At 47.1% G+C, this 12,607-nt stretch overlaps 2 protein-coding genes across 3 annotated transcripts; one reads left to right on the forward strand and one right to left on the reverse strand.

Annotated features, from left to right (window-relative positions):
* The first annotated feature begins 1,256 nt into the window (after positions 1–1,256).
* On the forward strand, positions 1,257–2,535 carry arl6ip6 (ADP-ribosylation factor-like 6 interacting protein 6). Its single transcript, XM_086213246.1, has 4 exons — positions 1,257–1,650; positions 1,977–2,030; positions 2,108–2,231; positions 2,370–2,535. The coding sequence occupies exons 1-4, from the start codon at positions 1,464–1,466 to the stop codon at positions 2,455–2,457; spliced, it is 453 nt and encodes a 150-aa protein (XP_086069372.1). The 5' UTR covers positions 1,257–1,463; the 3' UTR covers positions 2,458–2,535.
* Positions 2,536–3,818: 1,283 nt separating this feature from the next.
* slc19a2 (solute carrier family 19 member 2) lies at positions 3,819–10,209 on the reverse strand. Of its 2 annotated transcripts, none has more exons than XM_086212833.1 (6): positions 9,996–10,209; positions 7,234–7,794; positions 6,758–7,004; positions 6,315–6,507; positions 4,841–4,982; positions 3,819–4,735 (listed from the first exon to the last, which is right to left on the reverse strand). In XM_086212833.1, the coding sequence occupies exons 1-6, from the start codon at positions 10,134–10,136 to the stop codon at positions 4,562–4,564; spliced, it is 1,458 nt and encodes a 485-aa protein (XP_086068959.1). In that variant the 5' UTR covers positions 10,137–10,209; the 3' UTR covers positions 3,819–4,561. The 2 variants fall into 2 exon arrangements, with proteins under 2 accessions (XP_086068959.1, XP_086069033.1); XM_086212907.1 differs by lacking the exon at positions 9,996–10,209 and adding an exon at positions 9,494–9,656.
* Between the last annotated feature and the right edge of the window lie 2,398 nt (positions 10,210–12,607).

A 12,607-nucleotide genomic window follows, 5' to 3' on the forward strand; every position in this document is an offset into this window, starting at 1 on the left:
AACGTCATCAACGACCCTCTGGTGGACAGAGACAGCATGCTCTTCCCACCGCTGCACATCAAGCAGTTCACCAAGGCTCTGGACAAGGACGGCGACTGCTTCACTTACTTGTGCCAGGCTTTTCCAGGATTGACCATGGAGAAAAAGAAAGCTGGCATCTTTGACGGTCCTCAGATCCGTCAGCTCATCAGAGATCCGGAGTTGGAAAACTCAATGAACGAAGTGGAACCGGAAGCGTGGAAGGCATTTGTTCTGGTAGTGAAGAACTTTCTTGGCAATGATAAAGCCAGAAACTACGCAGAACTTGTCAACAACATGCTGACTGCTTTCAGAAACCTGGGCTGCAACATGAGCATCAAGATGCACTACCTTTTTTCACATATGGACCGGTTTCCTGAGAAGCTGGGTTCAGTGAGTGACGAGCGGGGGGGGGGAGATTCCATCAGGACATGAAAGAGATGGAGACCAGGTATCAGGGTCGCTGGGACGCAGTCATGATGGCTGACTACTGTCGGACTCTGAAGAGAGACCTCCCTGCCGCTGAGCATTCCAGGAGTTCGAAGAAACGGAAGTTCAAGCCCTGAAGTTCTAACAATGGCGAAGCAACATGCAATTTACGTGTAGTAACCTTGATCAATGCCCACCACTCAGTTTACAGTAATCGATGTTTCTATCAGGTAATCAATTATGTTGTTGGAAAGACATTTTTTTTCTCTTAAGAACATATTCAGGATGATATGTGTTGACAAAAATCAGCCGATAATGCCACAAAAATGGAATCGAATTTGTCACAAGATCTGATATTTTTTTCTTCAAATCAACTTGGCACAAAAACCTGACCTGATGGAGAGAAACGGACGCCACTTCCTGATTCAGCAGTGCAACAATACCCTAAATCAGTTGTAGAAATCTAGAAAGCATTACAAAAGTAAAAAAAAAATGGTTGCCCACTGTTATTTTCAAACGCGTTATTTTTCATTTTGTCTAAATGATGATTTATTTCGAGGAAATGACTTGTTTTAACAGTTGTTTCTAACCAATCAGGGTTTAAAAACAATGATTTACTGTTACAGGAGTTTTTTTAAAAGACAAAAACACGACGCATTTGCAAAATATCTACATTTATTGCTAATTTACCCGAAATATAGTTGCTCAACACACACACACACACAATCTGATTCGTTGCTTTACACAAAGCTGTCAAAGTTAACCGCCTTTTTGTTTTGCAGCAGAGGAACTACACTTACGGGACCTCGTGAGGGACAAATCAGTTTGCGGAAGTGCGACAGGATAAAAAGAAAAAAAGCGAAAAGAAATCAGTTCCTGACAGACCGAACGGAGCTAAACCGGGTTCAACAGTTGGTTCGCGCGGCTCCTCCTCTAGCATGTAAGCCGCCAGGCTCACGTTCGGAGGCGGACACCGTCGTGTTAAAGCCACCCTCGGTATCTGATTCGCGTCAGAAATGGAGCGTGAACCTCACCCGGCGGGCACCGTGTCAGGACAAGCCTTCGGGGAGAATGGAGTACGGTCGCCGGACTACCGGAACGGCCCCAAACCGTGGCCGGGGGTGGTCCTCTCGGTGCTGGTCTCATTGGCGGCTGCTGCCGCGGTCGGCTGCCTGTGCGCCCTCCTCTACCCGGTACTCACAGGTGAGCGCGCGCGCACGAGCTCGTTAATTCGGTAGTTGTTGCTACTGGCAACGACAGATCCCACGAGATGACGGCGAAGGACTGCGCGCGGTTAGTCGGGAATAATAAAAGCAGCCCTGTTTAGTTCTGTAGTTGTTTTTCTTCGTTTTTATTAAAGGGGTGGTCAGATTGGTTTGGATTCCAGGGAAACGGCTATTTTGAAGTCTAACCCTTTATCACGTGACCTTTGAGGACAAATCTGAACCTAAATATTTGTGAAATCTAATGTCAATCATTTTTGCACGGAAGAGGAGGAGAGAGGTTTTAACTGGCCGCTGCTGTTTCAGAACTGAGGGAGGAGACGGTCAGGGGAGTCGATGGGACCGAGGAGAGGATGTTGGGTGAGTGTGGCACGGTTTGACCTCTGACCTTAACCTCTGTGCACCGACCATGAATCAGTGTGTGTGTGTGTGTGCAGGTTTCTGGAGTGTATTTGTGCTGTCCGTCTTTGCTGGATCCATCTGCTGTGTCTTCTCCTGGACTCTCACCAACCTCAACTTGTACCACCAAAGCGTCCCCACGTTGCTGATGCTGTCCCACAGGTAACTCACCTCTCACCCTCGCGTGGGACGCCACCCAGTCAGCCAGCGTGGTCCGGCAGAGGCGACCGTCGCCATCTCTTAAAACGCCATGCGGCAATGACATCAGCATGTTGACCGCGTCTGTCTGTTTTGCCCTAGAGACGTGTCAGGATTCCACCTGGACTACAGTGTTGCTGTCCTCAACGGCATCATGGCTATGCTCACTGTCATCTGGAACCTGACCTGACCCCCACACACACACACACACACACACACACACACACTGTTCTGTCTACATGAGTCACAATAAATGCTGCGTGACATTTGCTGGTTTTTGTTTTTGGCATCAATTTGATGATTGAGTTGAATTTTTAGAAGAAGCTACAGAGCCATAAATATGTTACAATATTTTTAAAAAGGCCTCAGGGTTGGTTTGCAAGAACGCCTGTGTGAGACTTCCTGACTCTTAAGTCTGAGTATTGGTAGAGAATCAAAGGGCTCCCTCAAGTGGCTCGTTTGAGTGCTGCGGATATAAAAACCTTTCAAAACGTCACCATTTCTCCTTGTTGTGTGGTGGTGGGGTGTAGTTGTCGAAGACGAAGAAACACACGGGACAAAGGGGAGTATCAGAGAAGGGTTTTCTTTGTCATGGTCGTTTCATTCAAGTTGTCATTTTTAAGTGCCACACGTTAGTCAAGGGTTTACCGACGGCGCCGTCGGGATGGATTTAAAACCACAGGACTTTTTTTTTCCCTCCCCCAAACTCTGGTTTTGATGTAGAAACGACAAATTATTCGCTAGAAATGTATATAAAAACAACACAGCAAACCATTCACATCAACCGTACAAAACACAAGGCTCTCGCACAACACGCAGCCACCCAAGGACCCCGCCTTCGTCGCACTATCCTCCTGAACGTGGGCGAGCACCGTCCCACGCAGTGAAGGCAATAGTTTCTACTGTTAGTGTGTGTTTGATGATCGACCCCGCCGCCCTGCAGGTAACTGTCGTTTTGTGATGAGGAGGGTGTGGGGAGGGGTCGAGGCGCAAACGCGCGCATCCACACACCAGAGCGTGTAAATGCTCAGAAAACAACATTTGAAAACACAAACATTTGAGGTGCAATGACGTCTAATTTGGAATACTGACATCTCTTGCGGTATGGAGCCAAGTTGTGAAACGGGTTCAGGGTTTTCCTTCGTTTTTTTTTTTTTTTTTTTGGTAGACGGAAGCAGCCGCGTGCAGCTCTGCGTCCACGTCGCGCCGCGAGGCTCCGACACGCTGATCGATTGTCTGTGCCGACATGAGCGCAGCATTTCTACGACTGAAAAACAAAACAAACCAATAAATACATGGAGAGGCTCCACCTGCCTGAGCTAATTCCACACCTACTCACCTGGCGACTGGTCAAAGTAGTAACATTTGACAGTGCAAATGCTGTTCAGTACACGACCACGTGGAAGGGCGGGTACGCCATTCACATGGACGCGTTCCTGTCTGGCCACGCTGTGGCCCATTCGAAATTGTCTGTCGGTGCTAATCGTGATGTAATGACCACGATGCCATGGCTGTGAACGCATCTGCTGATTTTGGGGTGTCGTTTGGTGAGTTGCTCCCAGTTGAGTCGTCCTCCTTGCAACGTGTCCGTGAGGATCGCTGACTTTTCCATACGTTCTAAGTGCTGTATAAGGCTATATATATATATATATATATAGCTCACGGTGATAGTGTTGTTGTGGGTTTCATCGATCGATCCACTCCTAACACACACACACACAGATATATATATATAAAAGTTGCCATTGCTAATAGAGGGTTCGTTCCTTCTGTTTAGCGTCGTGTCTAAGGCACCAACTGGGAGTAACTAGGATGTGAAGAAGACACTCTGTCTGGAGGCTTTTCATGCTGCGTTCATTTGTAGTGTTGGGTGTCCTTCCTGGGCCCCGGCACCCGTGGGCGCGCCTCAGGGAGCGGCGGCCGGGATGTGGAGCCCTCTGGGGAACAGAGTCTGAAACGAGTTCCTAGCTGCTCTGACTGAATCCAGTGATTGCAGGCCAATTCTGATGCTTCAGCACGATTAACGTGCGCGCGTCGCCAATCCGTCACGTCAACTTTTTCAAATGCTGTGTCGCTTGAAACGATATCAGCTGTGTGTTTCTAGTTTTCTACAGCTCTACTGCCCACTAGTGGCCAGTGCTGACCGATGCAGTTTTAAGTTGCTATAAAAGGCAAAAGGTCAAGACACAAAAGGGGGTCTCAAATTCTGATACACCCAGCGGCTCGCGCGGTGGTTCAACCTCACTTGGTGAGGTAGCGGCGCTTGGGTGTGACTTGGAGGCTCATGCTTGCCGTTAGGTTCCATTTGCCAGGCCTTGCGGCGCGTTGGAAGGGGAGCGGGGCTCGCTCTCCGCCCGGGCGCCGGGCTGGCCGTCCTCCTCAGGGCGCTTCGTGGTGAGTCGTCGGACGAGCCAGGCGACCAGGAAGACCACAGAGATGATGGAGAAGTAGCTTCCATAGATGAGGAACTGGAGGAAGAGGGACAGCGGCCATCAGTCATGCGCTCTACAGGGGGAGGCTTGACCCAGGAAGGTCCTGAGGAGCGAACCCCTCTATGAACGGCACTCTTTCACCTGAATGTAGATGCTCAGCCCGAGTCCCACCGAGTCCACCACCACCAGGGTGATGAGAGACTGGAGCAGCAGGGCGATGAAGGTGTTCACTCCGAACACTAAGGCGTAGCGCTGCATGTTGAGACTGGCTGCGATTTGGTACCTGCCAACAACAACAAGGGTTCGAAAGGTGAAGAACGTCACAGACAAGAGGAGCGTTTTTTTTTTATATATATATATATATATATATATATATATATATATATATATATATATATATATATATAAATATATAAATATATATAAATATATATATATATTTATATATATATAAATATATATATATATATATATATATATATAAATATATAAATATATATAAATATATATATATATTTATATATATATAAATATATATATATATATATATATATTTATATATATATATATAAATATATATATATATATATATAAAAATATATATATATTTATATATATATATAAATATATATATATATTTATATATATATATATAAATATATATATATATATATATAAATATATATATAAAAAAATATATATATAAATATTTATATATATATATAAATATATATATATATATATAAAAATATATATATAAATATATATATATATAAAAATATATATATATTTCTATATATATATATTTATATATATAAATATATATATATATAAATATATATATATATAAAAATATATATATATATATATATTTATTTATATATATAAATATATATATATAAAAATATATATATATAAAAATATATATATATATATATATCTTTTATTGTGACGCTACCATCAACACAAAAACACCACAAGAGCGGCGTGCGTGGACTATGAGAGCAGGGAGTGCTGCCCGTAGAGTCTCTGTGACCCCCTGCTGTACTGGCACGCAGCGAGAGGAAGGAATCTAATCCCTCGTGATGCAACAGCCCTGCTGTTTGGTGAAACTCTGGTGTGATTACAGTTGAGACAGTGGCACAGTCGGATGAACCCCTCTCAAAAGGTTTGTTACCAGGACACAGTCTGGAGGAGGCGCCATCACTCTGCCTGCTCTTGTTTTGAGACAGTCGGGGAGGTCTACGCTCAGCCAGCCCCCGCTGTTTAGACATTTCTAAGCGCTGATGCATCAAGTCGCACAGGCTTCTACTTTCCCCCCCTGTGCTCTGTAAGGCTGTTCCAGAGGAAATCAAACCGAAAGTTCATAGCGCAGTTCACAAAATTTGTCTGCTGAAGGAATGAGGGTGAATGAGGTGGGCAGTGAGGCGGAGAATGGCGAGGGAATGTGTCAACATCCTCCAGGATTGTTCTGCTGTCCTGTTACTCCCTTTGTTCCGTGACAACATTCCCTTGTAGCCTGTTTGATGGTTCGTCTCTATTGTGTTGAGGCAACAGAAAGATGAAGTTTGGCGCTGCTGCTTCAGAGAAATGCAGAGACCCTCCCGGTACTTACGTTGCCACGGTGATGAGAAGCATGTATATCGTTCTGAACAGAACGTACGAGCTGTAACAGATCCAGATGTTCCTCAGAGTGTCCATGACGAACACGCACGCCGCCATCAGCATGGACAGGAGACACAAAGCCAACTCGCCCCAGAGATCCCAGGACACGGGCATGTAGCCCACCAGCAGAGCAGCCACGGCGCCTGCACACACGCGCCAGGCCTTTAATGCACTTTGGACAAATTAATTATCATAATAAGACAAATGTTATTGTTGTCATTTTGCACTGAACTTTATTTACGTCCCGATTTAGTCAATATGAGACGAATAAAAACTGGTCAACAACAGAAAGGGTTCCTCTCCTGGTAAACTTCACTTACCTGTCAGTCATTTAAAAATGACAGTGCTCTGACGCGACTGCCGCTTTTCATACATGGTTCAGTGAATCCTCACCCAGCAACGTGGACAGGGTCTCCACGTAGCCGTTGTAGATGTCGTACTCCTGGGACGGCCGCACGTTCTCCCACAGCGCTTGGGCGTAGTTGATGACCTGAAAGTAGCCGCACGTGGACAGCGCCCACCACAGCGACCAGGCCAGCAGGGGCCGCGACCTGTAGCACTGCAGGAAGTCGGCGAACAACATCCGCAGAACCTCCAGGAGACCACTCCTCCCTCCGCCCCCCTCGAGGGGCTGGGACACCTGGATGGGGGAGACGGGGCTCGATGACAAAGAGTTCCCCAACCTTGGAGTTTGTGTGTGAATTTTCGTTAGGAAAGAATTTAATTCAATGCGTAGACGAGGTTCATCACAACAAGAACAATATCACCTTACTGTATACACGTTGATGTATTTTCAGCCAGCTGTACTGCTGCAGCGCTGTACAACCACCCTGGTGACAAACTGGTGTGCGTCTTGTGTGCGTGCTCACCGATGATGGCTCCTCGTGGTTCAGAGGCACAGTGACCTCCACGTCCCCAGAGTTGACTGCCGGGGTTGTGCTGCTGCCCTCTGGCTTGTCCTCCGACGGCACTTCACTCATGTGGAAAAACAAGCTCCTCTTGGGCATGGGCAGGAACCAGGGGGCGAAGAAGGCTACAACGGAGGCCGAGAGCGTGATGATGGCCAGGTGCATCAGCTGGCCACTGGCCACGGACAGGAGGAGCTGACCCAACAGAGAGCCAGTTGCTGACCCGAACAGAGTAACGCTGCGGCAGTAGCCTGTCACCTTCTTGTAGTGTGACGATGGCACCACGCTGTAGATGTAGGAGTAGTAGGCCACCTCCGAGGCTGTCGCCAGGCCGAAGAAGAACTCTAGGAGCTGCATGGCCAGCAGCCCCTGGGCCTTCAGAAGCATCACATAGGTCACGACTAAACTGGTTGCCTGCAAGATCAGTACAGGCTTATAGCACAGGTAATCCGTGGCCAGGAAGACGGGGAACAGCAGCACCAGGTAGGAATACGTCCATATCGGGTAGATTTCACTGACAACCTGGAGACAAAGATGACGCACACTTAAAACCCACAGAATCTGATTCATTTCACCAGGACGATCCGGTCAGGATCAAAAACACAGGTGCCGCAGTGGTCTTGGACTTTTTGCTGGAGAGGGATTCCAGTGAGCTCCTTTCTTTAGAAGCCAACAGTCAAGGAAGACGTCTTACTGACACATACCAGCGGGGGCAACTTGAGGGCGCCCTCCTGGCTTCGTTGCCCTCGGTCAAACGCTACCAACGCTTCCTGATTTGCGAGTGATGTCAAAAATCTTAAAGTAGTCCGAGCATTCGTTGCTTCCCGGCTGGATTAGAGTAATTCCTGATTACAGGCTGATCCACTAACTCTGTAAAACCTCCATCCATATCACATTCCTGAAGTTCGGCTTACTTGTGCTTCCTTAAGGCTCCAAAAGCAGACTTCCGTTAGACCGACGCATTCATGCCCTATTGGTGCTCGCCGTTCGATAATTAACGGTGTGAATACGCGCTGAGGTCCCTCCCGCTTCGTAAATCAAACTCGCTTGACTTTCCCCTCAACTTTGGACCGCGAGGGATTTCACACAGTCAGCAGATACGTCGGTGGGAGGTCATTATTTTGGGATTAAAAAGCACAAATTCCAAAAGGATCTGGCCATTCTTCAGGAGGGATTATCGCATCCAAACCAAGATTCGGAGCCAACTAGAACCCTAAAAAAGACCGACCGGATGGACTACGGCAACCCAGAAAAAAAAAGAAAAAGGCCTTAAATTTCACTAGGGAGAGATCCTCGACACATCAGGAGCGTTTCCAGTGGTGGGAGAAAAAAAAAAGTTCAACAGGGGTCAGACTCGGGGCCTCTGACCTTTCAGGGACATTCCAATCTGTAGCACAAACCCTCAAACACAGACAGATCCTCCTGTCTGGGGGAGACAGCACTTTCAACTACAACGGCGAGCTACCGGTACTTAAGTCTTTGTATTTCAAGGTACTTTTACCGCACTAGAAAAGGGAATACTGCGCTTTTTACTAGGGATTTGTTCGCGGTTTTTTTCCAGGGCAGATATTGATTATTGATAAGTGAGGAGGTTGAGAAGCGATACTGCAGTCAATATTCAGTAAATGTTCAAATTTACAGCAACACGTAAAACTCCCTTGAAATGGAAAACTACATGATGAACAATTATACCAAGATACGAAAAATGGATTGTAATTCAGTTTTTTTTGTTCGCGCCAAATAAAACGAACCGGATTAACACGAAGAACGAGAACCTCCACGCATTTGTGAGCTTATTTGACTTTGCTGATTCTGATCTGGTGACATTTATGACTCATCCCGGGAGGTCGAGGAAAAAAAAAAAGAAAAAGATGTTGTTACGAGATTAAAAACTGCAATACGCACACAAAAAAAAACCACAACTTAGATTATTGTGAGTTTTTTTTTTTTTTGGGGGGGGTGGTTAATACAAATAAAGGACGATCCATTCTTAAAATGAAATAAAAATTGAAAAATAAATTAAAAGATTTGTCCTCTTGCCTTGTGTCATTTTTGAGGGTTACTAGGATCTTGGTGAGGGTGGTTTGCGGGTGATGGTGTGTGTGTGTGTGTGTGTGTGAGAAGAACCAGAGCAGATAACCACTGATAAGAACCCATACCATCAGGAAAACTAACTTCCTTCTGTGCGTTACCAGTGCCAACCGGAGACACCAGTCCTTACCTGTTTGTACAGGTGAGCTGCGAGGAGAAAGCGCTAACGGCCCGGTTCAGTTGTCACGGGGACCAAAGAGAAACTCGTGGAGCGCGGACACGTGGTGACGGGATGGGGGAATCGTCCACCAGGTCAACTTTTCCTCAGCCGCTCGACCCTAGTGGGAGGTTAACACGGAACTGAGGACAGCGCAGCTTCTCTTTCCACACATGCTAACGCTGTTGCATCCTGCAGCTAGCAGCGGCTAGCAATAAGGGGTTTGAGCCTTTATGACAGAGACTGGGGGGGATGTATTATTCTAATATTAACCAGTGGACACTAGCTAACGGTTACATGCGGGCGGTGGTAACGGGGGGGGGGGGGGGGGGACCGACCGGGGAGGGTTCTGCTTTTCAGCGGCTCGAACTGTACGCAGAAACTAAAAGCAGACGCGATGGTTAGTAGGTTAAATGACGGTGACGCACTGGCTGGCGACGACGCGCGTGCCGCGGTAGTTAGCAAGCTAACTCACCTGAGCCTCCGTCAGGTTCTTGTCCGGACCCATGAGGAAGGCGGTGAGGAACGGCTCCAGCGGCCGGAGGTTGGTGAAGAAGCCATACACGCAGAGCAACAGCGTCGGGAAGAGCACCGACTTATTCTGCACACACTTCATCTTGACCTCCACGCTGCAGAATGACACTTCTCTGTCGAGTCTCTGGAGATAGGAACGTCCACCGCCCCCTCCTGGACAGAACGCGAAGAGCAGCGCCGTCTGGAGGCGAGTGAGCGGATCCAATCAGGGAGGCAGAACTCTGCCCGCGCCAAGGTCAATACCAAGGTCTTATACCGTCCATTTTTAATGCTTGGAAATACGTTTATAAATACTGCAAGTATCAAAAAAGATTCTTTTACCTCGGTGTAATACTTCCTGAGAAATGTGAAAGAAACGTCAAAGCACAAATGGAACAATCGTGAATGTAGTACTAGAAACACTTGTTTACTTTTTAATCTTATTACAATAAAATACTCCACCAGAGACACACTCACGTATACGTTTACAACATTTGGGAATATCTTTATTGATGAATGTACATCGATTTAAAATGCTTCAAGTGTTACAACTGGAGACTGGACCAATAGGCAGCACAGGAAAATAAGAATAGTAATAAAATTGCACACGTACACCACATGTAAAGAAGCGGGACTGAATGAAAAGAGAGAGAGAGAGAGAGAGAGAGAGAAGATCTGGTCTGAGGCTGAAGCTGCAGGAGAGAAGATGACATCAAGAGTCCGAAAGATGAACCAAAACCACACCGAGCAGAGCAGGAACGGGCCTGACCCTCAGCACATTCAGAGAAGTATTAAGACAAACCGGCGGTGGAGTTATGACTCAGCCATGAGTGCCACAGCACGGGAACAGCAGCGCAGAGAATCATGGGGAAGACGCTATGGATATCGCTGCTGATGGAACATTTCCTTTAGTTGGAATTAACGGCTTTGACGGCAACTAAAATCATCTGGGGGATTTTTGGAGATAGAAGTGAAAAATGAAAATATGGAGCTTTTTTTTTTTTTTTTAAATAGTGCAAAACTTTTCCTCCTTAGAAACATGGCCTTTAGCTGACATCCCACACCCTCTGGACTGTGGCGAGTCCCGGATGTGTGACTAACATCCTTGTCCTCCGGAGTTCCACCCTGATTTTCCAACCCGACTCGTGTCTTCCTTGTTCTTTTAAAGATTTTGGTTAATGCCAACACTCTGCGTCCCGGGCAGTTCGAGCTAGCGCTTCATACCTGCGGCCGACAGGTCTACATTCGGTCTTTTTGGGTTTTTTTTAAATGACTTGGCTTGTAGGTTGGATGTTGATGAACGGAACAACCCCAGGTAGGGTGTGTGAAGAAGGTTTTTCTGGGGGTTCTACGGATCTCGGCGCTGTTGTTTTGCTCCAACTCCGGAGCCAAAAAGCTCTTCTGCCCCCTGCGTACGGGAGAATCGAGCACTTTAAGTGCCGCACGTACTTCCTCGGGGTGAACGCTGGTACTTTCAAACTCGTGCCAATTTCCCCCCCTTTTTGGTTGCAAGTCATGGGAGAAATGTGACTGGATCAAGTCCAGACTAAGCAGCCTTGGAATGGCTGCAGAGGGGCATTTTGCCGTGGAAGTAAACATTGCTTGGTTTAGCGATTCACAAGCTCCGATTATAACCCCAAGTGTCTGATGACATTATCGAGAGGATCCCTGCGGAGCTTGGCGTGTGTCTAGAACGTAAGGAGAACCGTCCTCTGAGATCTTGTCGGTGGCGAATTGTAAGAAGACAAAGGCTGGGGGGGGGGGGAGGGTTTCCAGGGAGTGTGTGAGTACAGGCAGAGCAGTGTAGTGTTATCTAAAAGTTAAACAATGGTTTGTCTTTGTGTGCCAAAAGACGCTGCGTGACCTTGGGCGGGCGGGTTCACCGTGAAGTTTTGGCTAATCGAGCTCCGTGTGGGTGAAAACACTTCACCTCGCACGCCATGTTGGTTAGATAAGAGGGCGGGGGGTGGGGCACTGAAGCATAAACAGCAGAAACAGTTGCTCCATAAGCCAGAGCGAAGAGGCCAAACACCTTCCCCGTGATGGAGTCACATCTGTCGGTGGCAAAAACCAGCAGACTGCTCAGATGCCGGCATGTGCCGGTCCGCGGCCACCTGGTTCCAAGTAATTCCACCCAAACCTGTGTAGAAGTTTCCGGGACTTTCCTGTTGAATCGGAGGGAATGTGGACTTACATTCATCGGGTCGAACAAGCTTCACCCGCTCGGAGCGAATGACTCGCTCTTCCGTCCACAAGAGGAAGTGTTTGCCAAACTGTTGTGAAACGTTTTAAATTCCAGTTGATGATTTGCTAACTATTTGTTCTGCTTTGAAAGTGGATACCTCACTGATAGTGAAGGCTGAGCACATACAGTCAGGGAGTGTTTTTTTTTTGGGGGGGGGGGGGGGGGGCGGGGACGGACAGTCAGATGTTGGAAATGTGGCTGTGTGCTGTCTCGCCATGACTCAGCAATGCAAAGTGAGACTTGGATTGAGTGTGGATGGCACCAGACGGGGAGAGGGCAAACTGATCAGTGTCATTTCTTACATGTCTACATCCACGTACGTATTTAAA

The sequence above is a fragment of the Aulostomus chinensis genome, chromosome 1, assembly GCF_037954235.1.
Source record: "Aulostomus chinensis isolate RoL2024-O1b breed Wild chromosome 1, RoL_Achi_v1.0, whole genome shotgun sequence".
NCBI classification, from domain to species: Eukaryota; Metazoa; Chordata; class Actinopteri; order Syngnathiformes; family Aulostomidae; genus Aulostomus; species Aulostomus chinensis.

Bases quoted from the DNA above. Each gene is read 5' to 3' on its own strand.
- arl6ip6 (XM_086213246.1), top strand. From the start codon at position 1,464: ATGGAGCGTGAACCTCACCCGGCGGGCACCGTGTCAGGACAAGCCTTC. The intron at 2,031-2,107 runs GTGAGTGTGGCA...GTGTGTGTGCAG, and splicing joins GACCGAGGAGAGGATGTTGG to GTTTCTGGAGTGTATTTGTG. The intron at 2,232-2,369 runs GTAACTCACCTC...GTTTTGCCCTAG, and splicing joins TTGCTGATGCTGTCCCACAG to AGACGTGTCAGGATTCCACC.
- slc19a2 (XM_086212833.1), bottom strand. From the start codon at position 10,136: ATGAAGTGTGTGCAGAATAAGTCGGTGCTCTTCCCGACGCTGTTGCTC. The intron at 7,795-9,995 runs GTGAGTTAGCTT...CTTTGTCTCCAG, and splicing joins AGAACCTGACGGAGGCTCAG to GTTGTCAGTGAAATCTACCC. The intron at 4,736-4,840 runs GTGAAAGAGTGC...CTCTTCCTCCAG, and splicing joins GGCTGAGCATCTACATTCAG to TTCCTCATCTATGGAAGCTA.